Source organism: Canis lupus, chromosome 11 (assembly GCF_048164855.1).
Source record: "Canis lupus baileyi chromosome 11, mCanLup2.hap1, whole genome shotgun sequence".
NCBI lineage: Eukaryota > Metazoa > Chordata > Mammalia > Carnivora > Canidae > Canis > Canis lupus.
Genome location: NC_132848.1, coordinates 66,487,405 through 66,506,444, shown reverse-complemented (window position 1 = coordinate 66,506,444; position 19,040 = coordinate 66,487,405). Strand labels below are relative to the sequence as shown.

At 32.9% G+C, this 19,040-nt stretch overlaps 1 protein-coding gene across 8 annotated transcripts in view; it reads left to right on the top strand.

Annotated features, from left to right (window-relative positions):
• The window catches only part of VPS54 (VPS54 subunit of GARP complex), a 78,177-nt gene that overhangs the window by 22,804 nt on the left and 36,333 nt on the right, over positions 1-19,040 (top strand). For 6 of the 8 annotated variants that reach the window (XR_012003614.1, XM_072768584.1, XM_072768582.1 and 3 more), the window contains 6 exons: positions 420-575; positions 2,534-2,775; positions 7,117-7,195; positions 8,211-8,245; positions 10,213-10,344; positions 12,991-13,376. Coding sequence is in view for 7 of the 8 variants with exons in the window: in XM_072768584.1 (XP_072624685.1) it covers positions 440-575; positions 2,534-2,775; positions 7,117-7,195; positions 8,211-8,245; positions 10,213-10,344; positions 12,991-13,376 (1,010 nt within the window). In the remaining variant the exon portion in view is untranslated. Of the gene's footprint in view, positions 1-419; positions 576-2,533; positions 2,776-7,116; positions 7,196-8,210; positions 8,246-10,212; positions 10,345-12,990; positions 13,377-19,040 lie in introns of those variants that run through there. The other 2 variants (XM_072768586.1, XM_072768587.1) reach the window with 2 other exon arrangements.

The window sequence follows — 19,040 nt, the reverse complement described above, 5'->3', positions numbered from 1 at the left end:
ATAAATTTCCTTAAGATTATTCTGCTATTAAGTGAAAGAACCCAGGCAGTCAGACTTCAAAAACTCATTCACTTATCCATTTTGCTATAATGCATAATTACTGTATATTTGTTGAATGAATGGGTGTTTTCATCTTTAGTATATATTAGTTACAGCTGTAGTATCTATTTTGTACTTGGGATAAAAGACTAAGGATATTTCACTTTGAGGAGAATAGTTTTCAAACAAGGACAGACAACTTTCTTAGTAAACTATTACGAGTGACTCTTAAAGTTAATAGTATTTAAATTGTGTACTTACAGCTTGAGGGATTTTGGATAAGGGGTCTTTTTTAAAGAAAATTTGAGGCATGCATCATACTTATAGATGAACTTTGATTATGTTAAGTGTCTTGATGATTACTTGTTACTTGTTTTCAGTTGAGTGGTGATTTTATGCAATGGCTTCAAGCCACAGTTCTTCACCAGTGCCTCAAGGAAGCAGCAGTGATGTTTTCTTTAAAAAAGAGGTAGATCCAACAAAACACATTCGACCTGTGCAGTCACTGCCAGACGTATGTCCCAAGGAACCCACAGGTAATGCCTTTCTTTCTTTCTTTCTTTCTTTCTTTCTTTCTTTCTTTCTTTCTTTCTTTCTTTCTTTCTTTCTTTCTTTCTTTCTTTCTTTCTTTCTCTTTCTTTCTTTCTTTCTTTCTTTCTTTCTTTCTTTCTTTCTTTCTGAGGATCTGTATTATTTTTAGAGAGTAGTCAGATTCTATATAGAATCTATATATAGATCGATATATATATATAGAATATATATATCGATATATAGAATCTATATATCGTTCTATATATAGATCTATATAGAATCTGATGGTTCAAATTGACCCTCCTTGAACAACACAGGTTTGAATTGTATGGGTCCACTTATATGCAGGTCTTTTTTTTTTTTTTTTTTGTAATATAGTAGAGTACTATAACTATTTTCTCTTCTTTACGGTTTTCTTCGTAACATTTTCTTTCCTTGAGCTTACTTTCTTGTAAGAATACAGTATATAATATATATAACATACAGAATATGTGTTAATTGACTGTTTATGTTATTGGTAGGGCTTTCAGTCAACAATAGGTTATTAGTAAAGTTTGGGGAGAGTTAAAGTTATATGTGGATTTTTGACTTACATGGAGGGGGTGATCTGTGCTCTAACCCTCCCATTGTTCAAGGGTCAGCAGTATTTAAAAGAGTAAATTTTATAGTTTTAAAACTAAAGAGGTCAATTATTTGGAAGTAAGCTTTTTGGGAAATTGGAATATAGTTCTCTTCATGCATTTCCATAGAAGTTACTTGCGTAAATTGCTTAAAAAAAAGTTTTGAAAATGAAGCTTCAGATTTAAAGTTTTTTAGTTAGTCGTAGTATAGTGAAGTTTCATTATTTGAATTCCATGTTTGGAAATTTGCCTACTCCCTAAAACTTATTTATAACTCCAAAATCAATACTTGTGGTATTTTTGTGGTCATTTGCAGTCATACACAGAGAAATGAAAAACTTGAATTGCCTGATGCACATGTCCCTAGCTAAGGTTGAACAAGACAGCACTCTGCCTTCTTGTTTTAGCGCTCATGCTATAAACAAGTGTCCTTTCTGTGGTCTATTAATGCCACATTTTTTTGCACTTTTGAGATTTTTTTTGGTGATTTTGCTGTTTAAAATGGTTCTCAAACGTAGTGCTGAAGGGCTTTCTAGTGTTTCTAAGTACAAAAAGACTGCAATGTATGTGCCTTATGAAGAAAATTCATTCAGTGTGAGTCGTGGGTTCAGTGTTAATGAATGAACAATATATATTAAATAAGGTGTCTTTATTTTTTATTTTTTTATTTTTATTTTATTTTTTATTTTCAATAAGGTGTCTTTAAACAGAAACACACACAAAACAAGATTACTTATTGATCAGTTGATGAGAATTTTGTGACCAGAGGCCTGAAGGTACCTAACCCTGTATTTCCCCTAGGAGCAATTATTCAGTATTTGCTAATTGTTACATTATAGAACAAAACTATCATGAATAACAAGGATCAACTATAATATTTCTTTCCTCTATGGTTAATGCCACAGCAGCATTTCTGTCATCTATTTATAAGCCAAACAAAGGGTATTAGAGTCCAGTGTGTCTGCCATACTACAATAGAAGAAAGGTGTATTTTTGAAAAATCTGGAGTAGTAAAGGATACAAGATATACAATTGAAAGATAGAAGAGGAAATTGAAAAAGGAAAGAGAAATTGTACATTAAGGAAAGAAATTAATGAAAGATTTTCTTTACCATTCACCCCACCCTGCAATGACAACTCAAATTTTGCATATTCTTCATTTTATACATGCTTTTCTTCCCTTGGTGAAAGCTGAAGGTTATTAATCAGACTGATTTTCATTAAAATGTTTGTTGCAGAAGAATTTCTATTTGTAGAGTAGGAACTAAGCATTTTTCTTTTTCTAGGATGTACTTTCAAATGTAGAACTTAGTTCACAGAGTTCTCTTGTTTACTTTTTGCAGGTGATTCAAATAGTTTATGTGTTGCCCCATCTCTAGTTACAGATCAACATAGATGGACTGTATATCATTCCAAAGTAAACCTCCCAGCAGCATTAAATGATCCTAGATTAGCAAAAAGAGAATCTGACTTCTTCACAAAAACATGGGGATTGGACTTTGTGGACACTGAAGTCATACCTTCATTCTACCTCCCACAGATCAGCAAGGAACATTTTACAGTGTATCAACAGGAAATCTCTCAGGTAATACCTAATCAAAAAGAAAAGAAAGATCTTTAGTTTGATTAATTGTAGATTTTTGGCCAGTAATCTTTGATGAGCTTACAGTATTATTTTCTATCTATATGCATTCTATTGTCCTGGGTTGTATTTCATTCTTTACTTAGATATATGTACATATATTTCTCTTACTGTAGTGATTTTTCAAAATACACTTTTCTAATGGTGCTAAGATTCATCATGAAATCCACCTTACCTACCAAGGAGAAAATTGTTCAGTTAGGCCAATAAAAAACAGATTTGTGAGGTTTAAGAAATGAGCAGAGTAGAACTGTTTCTGTGTCTCTCATTTACCACAGAAAATTTAATAGAGCATGCTAGGTCTAGCAGAGTCTTAATATGTTGCTTTAAACTCAGTTCTTTCAGTAAGAACTGAAAGAAGTGCTTAGTTTAAGAAGGCTTGTTATTCATTTAAGAGTAGGTACCTCTTTAAGTATTGTACTCCAGGCTTGCCTCACCCTATTATCAGTCCTGGTAGAATAACTAGAACTTTTATATACCGTTGGTGGGAATTTAAAGTGGTATAACCCTTTTGGAAAACAGGTTAGTGGTTTCCTAAAACATTAAAAATACTTCTGGTTCAGCATGTAGGAAACTTGGAAGCTTCTACTCCCATTCTCACAAGAAAAAAATCTGAACAAACTGAAAATCAGCAATTTAAAAGCTTTTCAAAGACCATAGCCCAGGGACATAAACTCACTAAAGAAAAGCTACCTAATCCTAGGTCTGAAGAGTGCTTTGCCTCCTCCCACATTTTACCACCATATCAATAGGGCACCTGTATAATAATAAGGGAATACAAGGGAAAGGACTGCATGTCTCAGACTTTATTTAAGTTTGCAAAGTTTTGGAGCACCTGGGTGGCTCAGTTGTTGAGCATCTGCCTTTGGTCTTGATCCTGGGTTCCTGGGATTGAGTCTTGCATCAGGCTCCCTGCAGGGAGTCTGCTTCTCCCTACTCCTATGCCTCTGCCTCTCTGTGTTTCTCATGAAAAGATAAATAAAATCTTTTTTTTATTTTTATTCATCAATAGACTTGAAATGACAGAGGAAAGAATCAGTGAGCTTAAGGAAATGTTGATAGAAACTTATCAAAATGTGTGGGTTAGTGAAATGAAAATATTGCTTAGAGGGAAGTTTAGTAGCATTATGCATATATTAGGAAAGAAAAAAATCTAAAATTAATAATCTAAGCTTTCGCCGCAGAAGACCAGAAAAAGAACATGTTAAATCCAAAGTAAGTAGAAGGTGAATCACTATGTTAGGTACCTATGTACATATGTACCTGTGTACTAATGTAATATTGTGTTAACTATACTAAACAAAACAGAACAACAAAAACAGAAGAAAAGAAATAATAAAAATTATACCAGAAATCAGTAAAACTGAAAATAAGAAATTAGTAGAGAAAATCCAAACTGAAAGCTGGTTCTTTGAGAAGATCAATAAATTGGTAGCTGTCTAGCCAGGTCATTTAAGGAAAAAAGAAGACCTAAATTGCTATATTAGAAATGAATGAGGACACACCGCTAATGATCTCATGGACATTAAAAAGATAATAAAAGAATATTATGAACAGCTCTATGCTTACAAATTCCCATAGCCTAGATGAAATAGATCAATTCCTTAGAAGACACAAACTTCCAGAACTTACACGTGAGAAATAGACACTCCGAATAAGACTATACTTATTAAAGAAATTGAATCAATAATAATAATCAACAATAACCTTTCAAAATAGATAACACCAGGGCCAGATGGGTTCACTGTTGAATTATACCAACCATTTAAGCAAGAAGTTATACAAGTTCTTTATTACCTGTTCCAGAAAGTAGAAGCAAAGGGGATACTTTCTAACTTATTCTTAGGCAGCATTAACCTAACATTGACATTAGACAAAGATATTATTAAAAAAAAGACTATAGACTACTATACCTTATGAACATGGATGCAGAAATCCTTAACGAAATATTGGAAAATCAAACCCAATAATGTGTGAAATGAATTTTATACCATAACTAAGTGAGATTTATTCCAGATATGCAAGGCTGATCCAATATTCAAAAAGCACTTTGTGTAATCCATACATTAATAGGCTAAAGAAGAAAAATCATACGTTCATATCAATAGATGTGGAGAAAACATTGAAAAAACTCAGTACCCATTCATGATAAAAACTCTTAGCAAACTAGGAATATAGGGAAGCTTCAACTTGATAAAGAACATCTGTAAAAACCCTACAACTAATTGTGAGAAACTAGATGCTTTCCCACCAAGATCAGGAACAAAGTAAGGATGTTCCTTCTCACTGCTGTTTTTGAACATCACTCTGGAGATTCTAACTATGCAATGAGATAAGAAAAGGAAATGAAAGATATATACAGTGGGAAGGAGGAAATAAAATTGTCTGTTCACAGATACCATGATTGTCTATGTAGAAAATCCCAAAGAATCAGAAAAGAAACGTCTGGAACTAATAAGCAGTTATAACAAGATTGCAGGATACAAGGTTTATATTACAAAAGTGAATTACTTTATTGTGTGCTAGTGATGTCCAGTTAGAATTTGAAATTAACACAGTGCCGTTTATATTAGCACCAAAGAAAATGAAATACTTTGGTATAAATCTTAACAAAATATTTGCAAGACCTATATGAGGATAACTACAAAACTGATGAAAGGAATCAATGAAGATCTAAATAAATGGAGAGAGAGTCCATGTATATAGATATGAAGACTCAATATTGTCAACATGTTTGTTCCCAGCTTGCTCTATAGCTATAGATTCAGTGCATCCCAGTTAAAATTCTAGCAGCTTGTTTTGTAGATAAACAGAGTAGAGAGCTAAAAAATAGACCCACACAAATACAGTCAACTGATTTTTGACACCGGTTCAAAGGTCATTCGGTAGTCTTTTGAGTAAATGGTACTGGAACAACTAGATATCCACCTGCAGGGAAAAAAGAAAAAAAAATCTAGACATAGATTACCCACACCTTTCACAGAAATAAGCAGAAAATAGATTGTAGATCTAAATGTAAAACTGTAAAACTAGAAGCTCACATAGGAGAAAATACATAACTTTGAATTTGGTGATTATTTTTTAGATAGTGGCATCAAAAGCACAATCCATGAAACACAAAATTGACAAGTTAGACTTTGTTAAAATTAAAACCTTCCACTCTTTGAAAGACACCGTAAAAGAATGTATATAGGCTAGACACTGGGAGAAAATATTTGCAAAACACATGTATGATAAAGGATAGGTATCCAAAAATATACAAATAACTCCTTTTAAGAGTTTGTTGACTTTTAATCAACAATAAGAAATAACTCAACTAAAAAAATGGGAAAAGAACTTGAATGAACATTTTTCCAAAGAAGATGTACAGATGACCAATAAGCATGTGGAAAAGTAGTCAACATCACTAATAGTTTTAAGTGGTAAGTTTTATATTGTGTGTATTTTGTCATAATAAAAATGTGCAAAAGATCTGAACAGGCATCTCATGAAAGAAGACATAAAGATGGCAAATAAGCGTATGAAAAGTTTAACATTGTATGTCATTAGGGAATTGCAAATTAAAACAACAATGAGATACTGCTATAGCATTCTATCAGAATTGCAAAAATTCAAAACAGTGACCAAATGCTGGCAAGAAAATGGACTGATAGGAACTTATATTCATCGTGGGTAATTGACCCACAATGACTGCAAAATGGTACAGCCACGTTGGAAGACAGTCCTGTAGGTTCTGCCACAATTGCCTTCAGAACTCGGAACACTGCTAGCTCAGTATTTTTTCCTTTCCATGCCCCACTTTCCCATGTGTCCTATTTATGGTATCTCTGAAAAGATAGAATTGTTAGTGATCATCTAATCTGAAATTAGAGTAGGGTTTCTTTCTTTTTCTCTCCTCTCTCTCTCTCTCTCTCTCTCTCTCAGAAAGTATCAACCAATAGCCTTTCTGTCTTATATAGATTTTCACATTTTCTTGTTTTAAAAAATTATTTTCAATTGATTTCTGTTATATAAATAAGGATTTTCATTTGCATTCCCACTTCATTCCAAATTTATAGAGATTTTATTATAATTATATAAAATGGGATGAGTATAAGCATGTACGTATTCATAGAGTTCATATTGGTTTATTAAACATACTTGTTATTTGTGTTTAATTTCAGGAGGCTAGTGATTTCACATTAAAAATGTAGAACTAATTTGGCATATTCTTTTATGAAACATTTTGATGCTTTGAATATTCATATTGCTACATAGCATTGATTTTGTTATTTTTTTTTATAGAGAGAGAAGATTCATGAGAGATGCAAGAATATTTGTCCTCCTAAAGATACCTTTGACAGGACTCTCTTACATACTCATGGTATGAATATATGCTATTTGTAGATAATATGTGGATAAATATGTGATATTTGTAGCATAGCATAAATATCAAACAAAATCTTAATTTGGGAACTTCGATGCAGGAGAGGCATTTGCATAACCGATAGTGAATGCTTCCTTAAGTTTTGTACTGGAGGGCCTCCCTTGCATCGCCTAGTCCAGGCCGCTGGGTTTAATTGATCAATCCTTCCCTCCCTCCCTCCCTCCCTCCCTCCCTCCCTCCCTCCCTCCCTCCCTCCGTTCCTTCCTATTTGTTTTAATGGGAGAGAACTGAGCATGAATATATGCAAAGAGAAAGAGTTATTAGAAGGGAAGAGATTGAAGATACAGAAAGAGGCAGGGTGATTGATGAAGTGAGCTCACAGAAGAGGCAGGAGGGCCTGGAGTCCAACCCAGGAAGGTTAGTTTTTGAAAGGAGGGTACTTCCTCTGAGATTGAGTTGGTGAAATAAAGGTAAAGTAGGTTCATTTGCAGTTTTGTAGATGATACAAACTAAGATGTCTAAGAAGAAAATTAATAGGGTGCTAATATCCTAATATGGTATCAAAATCTTTGATCATACTGGGTGGGTATTTTGAGTATTTTGGGAGTATTTTGAACAGTAAAAGCTGTATTCCTTTATTAGAATATTCCTATATTCTAATTAAAATTAGAATTCATTTTTATTTTATTTTATTTTTTTTTTTTTGTAATTCATTTTTAAAAACCATATGCCAAACTTAATTTCACCAAACTTAAGATAGCATCAAGCTTTCTGTGTCCATTTAAAAAAGACTTGAAATGTATTTTGTTTCCTTGCTACCATACAATTGATTAAAATTACTTGAAACATAGGAATTTTTTCAGTGCTTTAATATTAGGCTTGACGTTTGTTGAGGGATTTAAGTGATTACATAATTGTGACATAGTACAGAATCTGGTCAAAATATATTTTATGGAATAAAATGAAAACAAGTTTAAAGAATAATATTTTCTCTCTCTTTTTTTTTTCATAGATAAATCCAGGACAGATCTGGAGCAAGTACCTAAGGTAACAGAGCTTAATAAATGAGAATACTGCTTTTAATATCTTTAATTTTTTAATAATCTTATATATCTTTAATTTTTCCTTATAAGAAGCTTTCATTTGACCTTCTGACACTAACCACTTTGCCTGTTCTGGCACTTTGTGCATCACTTTTCTTCTTTCTTTTACCGTCATCAATTTCTTTATTACCTAAATCTACAAATATGTTTAAGTCTCCATTCTGAAAAAGAATTTTGTTGATGTTACTACCCCTTCAAATTATTAAGAGATATTTCCTTTGTATGAAAAATTTTATAGAGATGTGTCATAGGTGTTTTCTCTTTGCCCCCGCCCCTCCCCCCATAGAGTTAATTAATCAGATTCATGGCATTAATCAGATTCTCAAAGAGGTCTGTGATAACTACTCTTTAAGGTGAGAAGACCCAGACAACAGAAACAAAAAGGAGAGGGTAGACATTTTTTAAGTACTTTGATTCCTACAAAATAAAATTCAAAGTGTCATTTAAGGCCTTTGATTATTGATTTCCATCATAGTCAAACTCAACTTTTGCTTATTGATCTTTATACATTTTTTTACTTCAGTTAAACTATTTTGCTGGGTCTCTTCTTTACTTGTACTTTTCCTTTAGCCTGGAAGACTTTCCCTCAACTCCCCATATCTAATCTTTCACCTTACTTAAATGGCAAATTTACATGAATACATTTCTTCCCAACTGAAGATAATTGGCCATCTTGCTGAATTTCCATAGGTAAAATGGATCAGTACATATAATAAAATATAGCATAGAAATTAAGTAAGTCAAACCATGTTTAGGCCTTATGCTAGGTACTGGAGATACAAAGATTAATTAGCTATAAATCCAGTCTCCAGGGAGTGATACATATAGTCAATAAATAATTTTTGTGAAATATGAGATATATAAATATATGTGGCATATGTACTTGTGTTCAGAGATGGGGTGGTTGATGTGTTCAGAAATGGGGTAAACATACAGAGATAATGTTTGCCCTTTTGATTGGGTTGTATTTTCTAGGAAAATAGTCAGGAAAGATATTCTAGGCTGAAAGTATATACAAAGATAATTAAGCATAAGAGGGTATGGAAGTTGAGTATTGCTAGAATGTAACTTGTAATAGTGGAAGTGGCAAAATACAAATTGGTGAGAAAGTTCAAAAAAAATGAAGGGCCTTTGATGCCATTCTGAAGAGTTTGGTCCTTAGGTCATAGGAATCCATTGAGAGATTTAAACAGAAGTTAATTCAGTTATACTTGCATTTTAAAAGTATATCTGACACTAGTATAGGGGATAGATTGAAGGAGGACATCAGTAGATAGCTATTTACTGTAATCCAGAGATAATGAAGGGCTGCATTGATGAAATACTCTAGACATAGAGGAGAGAGAGGATTCAAGTATTATTTAGAAAGTATAATGGGTAGGACTTAGTGCCTAAATAGTTATAGTATGTAAAGGAAAAACAATTGACCTTTTCATAAAGTTGAATTTGTTTTGGTTTTAAAATTTAATATATGTCTATCTATAAAACTAATTTTGAAAGCATTTTAAGCAGGAAAAAATAGAAATATAAATAGAGTTTGAGATTTGACATTTAAAAAAAAACTCTCAGTGGGAAATAATAACAAATTTTGGGATAAGTAGGATATCTCCCTTGGGTGTGTGCCTAGTTGGACTGCATTAGTGAATTTGGTTACATAGTGATGGAATGATCACCTCCATTGGTAAAGACAAAAAACATTTTTCTATCTCTTCATGAGTATTTTTAGTGTGGTGAAACGCTATACTTTTTTTTATACAGATTTTTGTTTGTGTAAATCAACCTATCATCACTTGCTTTTGCTGTTTATGCTTCAGATCCAAGTTAATCATTATTTAATGGTCTTATGATGTTTGAAGAGTTAATGGATATAAAAAATGTTTATCTAATTGAGGAAAATACATTTTTTAATAGATTTTTATGAAACCAGATTTTGCCTTGGACGATTCCTTAACTTTTAATTCAGTTTTACCATGGTCTCATTTTAATACTGCTGGTGGAAAAGGAAATCGTGATGCAGCTTCCTCAAAGTTGCTACAAGAAAAGGTAATTTCTTTTATACTTTTTCCATGTAGAAAACTTTATTTTAGTTAAGTAGTACCTATTATGTGAGTTCTGATTTAGTTATTTAGTAAGGGCTATTGCTTTTAATTTCATTGTTACTATTATTGCCTTCATATCTTAACTGATAAAGTGAAAGCATTTTGATTCAATGGAAAACAAGTTGTGCTGGTGAAAAAGGAAAAGATAATTGTTGCAGTGCTTCTTATGTGAAATAGTTGATAGAATTTCAGCTTAAAAGATATATTAGATAACATTTAATTGCTTACATTTATCCCAAATAATATATTGGCTAATTTTGTATTCTTTATGACTTGAAGTATACAAAGTCAACTTTTGCTGAGGTACCATTTTTCCTTTCCCCACATTGTAAGAATGATTATTTTGAAGAAAAAATATGATAGTTACAAAATACAGTATTGTATTAAAAATACAATAGTATATTTTTAGATTTGCAAAGCCTAATATTTTGCATGTTATTAGTCAGAAGTTTTTTTTTTAATTTTACAATATTCTGTGAGAAGTCAACATCTTGAAAATCACTGAAAATGTACAGTTTTAAACCTAGCTTAACTCCTATCAAGAATCTTTTAAAACTTGAATAGGAAGTAAAGATCTTTTGATTCCTGTTCTTTCTCAGCAGTTTAGAGCTGTTTTAAAACTGGTTCTTAAACTAAGAAGAAAGCATTTTGTTTCAGGCTAGTGACCTCTCTTGGCAGTCTGAAAACTTGTCTTCGGAAGATTATTCAATAAATGTGGTCTAGTAACTAAAGAAAAAATTAGTTTGAGGAGAAGAAATGTAGGGAAAGGATCCTGAGTACTCCTTTTTTCACAGTTGAAAATAAAAGTGAAGTCATTTTTCCTCTGGCAGCATTTTTACCTATAAGGATTTTCCTTGAGTAAGAACAGATTCATAAATCTGATGAAAATTATGGGTTTATGGGCACAGGCTCACTCCCACATTGCTTTTTCACATTCCAATATGTTCCCTGTTAAAGTAATACCTTAAGAGAGAAAAACAACAAAAGCCAATAAAAATCTCATCCTACATACTAATACTTGCTAAATTCTTTTAGGAAGACTAAAAGTTGTTCCCTTTATAGAACTTTAATAGAAAATGAATTATGAAAATATGCCATTGAAAGGAATAGATCAATGGAATATTGATAACTTGCAGAAATCTTTGAAATTCAAATTAAACAGTTGTCTCATGCTAAATGTTTAAAGTAATGGAATTTTATATTTTGGTAAGTTACAGTATCAGATTTGTTATATTTCTATCCTGGGTCCTTTTCGTTCTACTCTCTTCTTAGAAAAGGAATGGAAGAAAGGATTCCAAGAGAACACTTTCAGATTCACTTTATGATTGATAAGTAGCTGTTTTTATCTTACTAGGTTTAAAGAGAGGGAATGATACAAAGAGGATTAGATAATTTGTATTCTATTGAAGTGCTACCCAAAGTCCTGGTCTGTGATGAATTAAGGAGTTTGCACTAGAATGTAAATCATTGCACTGCTTCCTTTATTAAGAAAGTCTTTCGGGGGATCCCTGGGTGGCTCAGTGGTTTGGCGCCTGCCTTTGGCCCAGGGCACGATCTTGGTAGTCCTGGGATCGAGTCCCGCGTCGAGCTCCCGGCATGGAGCCTGCTTCTCCCTCTGCCTGTGTCTCTACCTCTCTCTCTCTCTATGTCTATCATGAATAAATAAATAAAATCTTTTTTTTTTTTTTTTAAAGTCTTTCTATGGAAAAACAAAGTCTTTCTATGAAAAATCACTATTGGGCTTGATGTAGTTGATTTACTTTCCAGCAAATTCCTTTTATCATGAACCGGTTAAACAGTTCACAAACTGGCAGCAGTTGTATAAACTGCGTCCTGAGTAGCAGTATCCTGAAGGAGTTACTCATTCTCCATTTCCTATTCTGAAAATTGAGTCCACTTTAGCTTGTAATGTACTCAAGTAGCTTTGTCCCCATATTGCTTTTTAGCAACCCAAAGATTAATAAATATGAGACAAAAGAGTGCAAGAAGCAGATTTACCTTCTTTCTCTGCTCCTGCTATTACTGCCCTCCAAACCAACTACTTTCAAGAAAGAAAAAGTACCCCACAGTCATCTAAGATGATGATCTATTTTAGAAGTCTGAGATAGAATGATCTTAACCACTACACCATCACACAGCGTGCATCTGACTAAAAGTTTATTATAGTTAACCATTTATTGACCTCCTTCTATGTACCAGGCACTGGTATTTTATATATGTAATTTTCTAGTTTTAACAGTCTTAGAATACAGGTATAAGTATTCTTATTTTATAGATGAGGAAACTGAGGCCAAGACATACTAAGTAATTCGAATAAAGTCATCTGGTTAGTAAGTGGCAAAACTAAAATTTGAACCCAGGTCTGTCTGACTCAAAAACTGAAGCTAAGATGAATGCTATGTCATGTTATCTTTCATCTCCTTTCCATTTTATTATGCCTGATGTCAAGAACCTTATAATCCAGTAGTTCATATAATGGCATTTAAAATACATGTAGGAATCTTATATCATTTTCAGGAAGTATTTGGATAGCCAAAGAAGATAATCTTAGAATACTCCATATGATATTTTTTTTTTCTTCCTTCTTAAGCTGAGCCATTATCTGGATATTGTGGAAGTAAACATTGCTCACCAGATCTCTCTACGTTCCGAAGCATTTTTTCATGCAATGACCTCTCAACACGAATTGCAGGACTACCTCAAGAAAACTTCCCAGGCTGTAAAGATGCTTCGAGATAAGATTGCACAGATTGATAAAGTAATGTGTGAAGGATCACTACACATTTTAAGACTGGCACTTACCAGAAACAATTGTGTGAAAGTGTACAATAAACTCAAGTTAATGGCCACTGTACACCAGACTCAGCCTACAGTACAGGTGTTGTTATCCACTTCTGAATTTGTTGGAGCATTGGACTTAATAGCAACAACACAAGAGGTTCTACAGCAGGAACTTCAGGGCATTCACAGCTTCCGGTATGTCCTTTAAGTTTTTAGAAATAATGTTAGAAGTTTGTAAAGGATAAATTTTAGTGTGTAATGTTAGCTGAGGAAGTATGTATGGATGAAAGTTACATGAATATTTTTTCTTCTAGATTGATCTGTTTAGTAATGTTATCATTGTGATATTTTAGTCATAGCACAACAAAAACTGTAATGAACAATATTTACATAAACATTTGGATGGAGAAACAAAATTAAATTTTCTGGTAGATGGTACCTATGAAAGGCCGGTCACAACTTTGAAAATAACATTTTGAAAATGTTGAAATAGTTTTGTGTCAAGTTAGTAGATCAAGGTGCAGGAAGGAATACCAGTATATCTAAAATTAAGTTCATTTTGGGCACCTGGGTGGTTCAGTGGTTGAGAGTTTGCCTTTGGCTCAGGGCGTGATCCTGGGGTCCTGGAATTGAGTTCCTCATCGGCTCTCCACAAGGAATCTGCTTTCCCTCTGCCTATGTCTCTGCCTCTCTCTCTCTGTGTCTCTTATGAATAAATAAAATCTTTAAAAAAAATAAAATTAAGTTCATTTAAAAAATTCTTGAATAGATTTTAAGTTTAATATTTATTTAATAATGCAATTATTACATTTATATATAATTATGTGGTAATTATTAAAATTCATTTCTGATTTGCAGTCTGTTTATCACATTGCAAAAAATTCTATAAGGTAATGGAAAAGACCCAGTTTTTCCCAAGTTCTTATTTTGAAAATGTTTTTAACATTAGGGTTTTAACTATTTTATGTGAGATCATGTCAAAATATTTAATTTATGGATAAACCAGGTATAGACCATCAGAGTTTCAGTTAAGCAGGCTTGCAATGTACTTGTAGAAGCCCCTGTTTGCTGGGAAATCTATCCAAACCTTACTCTATTAAGTGACTATTAAAAAGTTTGTATGGAAGATGTATTCTGTAACTTAATATATATTTAATATATTCTGGAAAAGTTAGCTTCAGGAGAAATGTAACTGAATTATAAGTTCTTATTGACTAGGGATAGGTATTGGAATATTTACTTAGAACACATTTTTTGAAAGGTGGCCCAAATTTAATGACATAAATTATCGATTCATTCCTTCAAGACATGGTTATTGATCACCTTTACATGTGAGACACCAAGCAGATTACTGAGAATATTGCCATGAACAAAGCAGAGATGCTCTCTGCTCTGTTTCTACAATTTATTTGGCAGAATAAAGGAGACAGAAATTACTGGGTAGTCATCATGCTGTGCAATACTGTATGATGATGAATGTACGGATTGTCACGGAGCTCTAACCTTAGGGAAGGAACCTAATCTAGACTTGAATGTCTAAAGAAAATATCTGAGTCACAAACCTCTTTGAGAATCTATTGAACACTGCTAATTAGATCTTCTTTCCATAAAGACATACTGGTACCTAAAATTTTACAATCATTTTTGGGTGGATCATAGTTCTTTGAAGCCTACTTTGGATTTCCTAGCATGGACAAAATGATTTTTAGTTTCCCTTTCACTCTGAAATTTTAAATGTTTCTGTTTCTGAATGTCTGAATAGAATATATTTTTATTTTTATTTTTTAAAAATATTTTATTCATTTATTTGAGAGCACAAGTGGGGTGGAGGGGGGAAAGGAGCAGAGGGAGAGGGAGAAGTGGACTCCCCACTAAGCAGGGATCCCTATGCTGGGTTCAATCTCAGGACCTGTAATCATGACCTGAGCTGAAGGCAGACTCTTAGCCAGTTGAGCCACCCTGGTGTCCCTATTTTTATTTTTTAAGATTTTATTTACTTATTAGAGACAGAGCAAGGGGAGAGACGGGAGGGAGAAGGACAAATAGACTCTGCGCTGAATGCAGGGCCCTACGTGGGGCTCAGTCTGATGACCCTTATTAGATGATGACATAAACTGAAACAAAGAGTCCAGTGCTTAACTGACTGAGCCACCCAGGCACCCTGGAATATATTTTTAAAGTAAATAGCACTAATTTTATCACTACTTTAGAAAAATTGACTTCTGTAATGACAGATGTTGTATCTTTCACTGTATAATACCATGAATGTTGATAAATATTTGAAGCTGATTCTATAGAGTACTTTTATCCTCTGAATAGGACAGCACTGAGAAATAAATCAAATATTGAATGCTGCCTGCCTGCTAAAAACAAATTCTAAACTCTTATAATTTTTATCCCCAAGATCATATTTCATTCTACTTAATGTTCCTTGACTCTTCAGTTTATGTCCAATAATACTGATGAAAAGTATAGTTATCCAAAGCTGTCTGGAAAATATTTAAGAACCTTGTTGATTATTATTGCCAGTACATTATGACTTATTTATTTTGAGCCCAAGGAAGAGTTTGCCTTTACTTTCAATCTTACTTTTTTTGTTTGTACCTTAAGGGACAAAGTTTTCATAAAGTATATATGATTTTTAAAAAGACTTTCAAATATTTTCACTGTCTACATTTTACTCAAGTATCTTTCTATATTATTATTTTTTTAGAACCTACACATGTGTATAAAGAGTGCTTATTCTTCACATGAAACAGTTCCGTAAAGCTGCTTATCAAATGTCAGTTCCAGTTGGTTATAACTATATAAAAGTTTGGTATCAGAACTTATGTTGAGTCTCTGACTTTGATAAACATCTTCATATGTAAATAATTTCCAAAGATGAAAGTATTCTAAAAGAAAATGTTTTTCTAGTCAAGAATACTTACTTACAGTTGAAATAACCCAGTTTTGTTTTAATTACTGTCAAATCTTATGTTGATGATTTACTTTCTTGACTTTAACACTATTAAGTATTAACATTAGTTTCTTATTTTGTAGCTTCGCAAATATTTTTAAGGCCCATAGTTTTATTTGGAAGCGTAAGAATTAGTTTCGAACCCTTTATATTTTTGATCAATTAAGATAATGTGTATTTTCTGTCTCTTGTCTACTTAAAAGCATTAGTGACGTAAACTGTGTTCTTAGTTTATTAAAATGATTATGCCTTCCCAGGAGGAGTTAAAAGACATTGTGCTTGAATTTCACACATTTTTCTTTTTCTTTTATACTGGAAACCAAATTTTAGTCATTTTTGTGGAGGCAAATCTTAGAAAAGCATAGGGTATTAAAATAGGAAATCTTTTTGTCGGGCAGCCCAGGTGGCTCAATGGTTTAGCACCACCTGCAGCCCAGGGCGTGATCCTGGGGTCCCGGGATCGGATCCCACATCGGGCTCCCTGCATGGAGCCTGCTTCTCCCTCTGCCTGTCTCTGCCTCTCTCTCTGTGAGTCTCATGAATAAATAAACAAAATCTTAAAAAAAAAAAAAATCTTTTTGTTAGTAGCAATGGAGGGACTCTTTGGGATTAATTTGGTAACAGTGTTTCCATTTGAGAGCTCTTTGTCCAAGTTTTGCTTTTAGCCCCAATGTTCTTTCTAATGTTTTTAAAGGGAACTTTGATTCCCAAATCTTCCTGTAGTCTATTTGCTACAATTGGTAATCTCTAAGAGGAATGTGAATGTCCTTATTTGTGAATGATTCTTCTGTATAATATGAAGCTAATAGCATAGAATAGTGGCATTAAAAAAAATGCTTATGCATGTTTTCTTTTTTCTCATTCTTTCTATATTTTTTGACCATGATATTATTTTCTGTATAAACTGTTTTTGTGAATTCTGAACTCCCAGAACATTTTGTTTATATGCTCTAATGAAATTTTACAACATTCTATTATGTCTTACAGTCATTGGTGTTTTTTTTTTTAATCCTTTGCTTATATTTTCTGTAAATTGGTAGTTAGACTTAAAATGCTTGATTAGAGTGAAGGTTTACTTTTTAGCAGGAACACCTAATAGGTAGTGGTGTGTATTTTAATTTTAGCCAAGAGACATATTTCTGGGGAAGGCAGATGGGGGAAAGGGATAATTGGTGATGGGCATTAAAGAGGGCACTTGATGTAATAAGCACAGTGCATTGTATGCAACTGATGAATCACTAAATTCTACCCTTGAAACTAATAAAATACAAACACTTATTTTATCTCGGCAAAAAAAAAAAGAGATATCATTGTAACATTTCAGTAAGGCATTTATATTTAAGTAAAAGATCAGATTCCAAATCCAAAAAAAAAAAAAAAAAGGCATATTATTTGGTTGTCTCTCCTTTTATGATATTAGCAGCCATTTGATGATCACTGCTTAGGTTTATCATCTCATTATGGGTTACAAATAATAATATTCTAGTTCTATACTTCCTTATTCATTTATTAATTGGAATATTTCTGTAAAGTGGTATTTCTCCATAGCAATTTGGTAACACTGAAGGACAATTCTTACAAGGAGAGGCAGGATAAATTCTACATGCCTTTTTCTTACTTAGCAGTTTTAAAAATGATGAATTGAAAATCTAGCATCTTCCAAAGGTAACTGATGATTTTTTTAAAATATATTTTTATAAACATGTGAATTTACATATACTTGAAGTATTTAAGTTTTTTGCTGTTTTTGTTTTTGTCAACGTTCAGATTGTTATGTCTTTTGTAGGAGCCTCCTTAAGTTCACTTAAGATATACTGTATATATAAATAGATACATTTCTATATTTTAAAGTCACTTGAAATAATTCCTCTTTGTATACATTTGCTGCTAACTTGATGTGCAATTAAATTAATTTTTTTTAAAGATTTTATTTATTTAAGATAGAGCACTACCATGAGTGAGGGGAGGGTCAGAGAGAGAAGCAGACTCTCTGCTGAGCAGGGAGACCAATGTGGGGCTCCATCCCAGGACCCTGGGATCATGACCTGAGGCAAAGGCAGATGCTTAATGGACTGAGCCACCTAGGCACCCTCAGGGTTGAAATTTTTAAATGCAATGTTGTGCTATAACATGTCTATGAGTAGTTACATGGTTCCAAAGTCAGATCTCTGAAACAAAGGATGTTCAAAGAAACTTAACTTCTCTCTGGTTCCTTCCTTCCTACCTACCCTATAAGTCACCATTTTTAGAAGTTTTAACTTATATTTATCCATCATCCATCCAGCCATCTCTCTATCTGTCCCTCATCTTAGATAAGCATTAGTATACTGTATTACTTTGCATTACCTTGCTATTGTCACTTTACAGTATACCCTGGAGATCACTTTACAGTGTGCCTTCTCAATGAGGGGATATCATCCTAAGGGAGCAAGAATTGGTTCTTTTAAGTGTGAAAAAAAATTGGATATTAATAATGGCTTGTGGCCCTCCAAAGGGCCAAGGTACATAAACAGATATACAGTATATCTGTGATATTAAGTGTACGTGCGGGGTGATTAGGAATAAAAATGTCTAAAAAGGATTCTTGCGGCAACAATGAAAAAAAAAGTTGAGAAACTGCTCTGTAGCAATATATGTTAATTGGTAGTCCTCAATTCTTTTAACAGTACATTAGTGTCTATTATGATACAGTCAACTAACCCCCATAGGTCAACATTTGGGTGGTTTCTATTCCTTTGTAGTTTCAAACAGTGCTGCAATGAATGTATGTTCTTTTGTATTTTTATGAGTGTATCTTTGAGACAGATAGTGAGAAGTGAAATTCCTAGGTCAAAGGTTAATTACCTGTATACTTTTGCTAGACACTGCCAATACAAGTTTGTACTAGTGAATATGTTCAA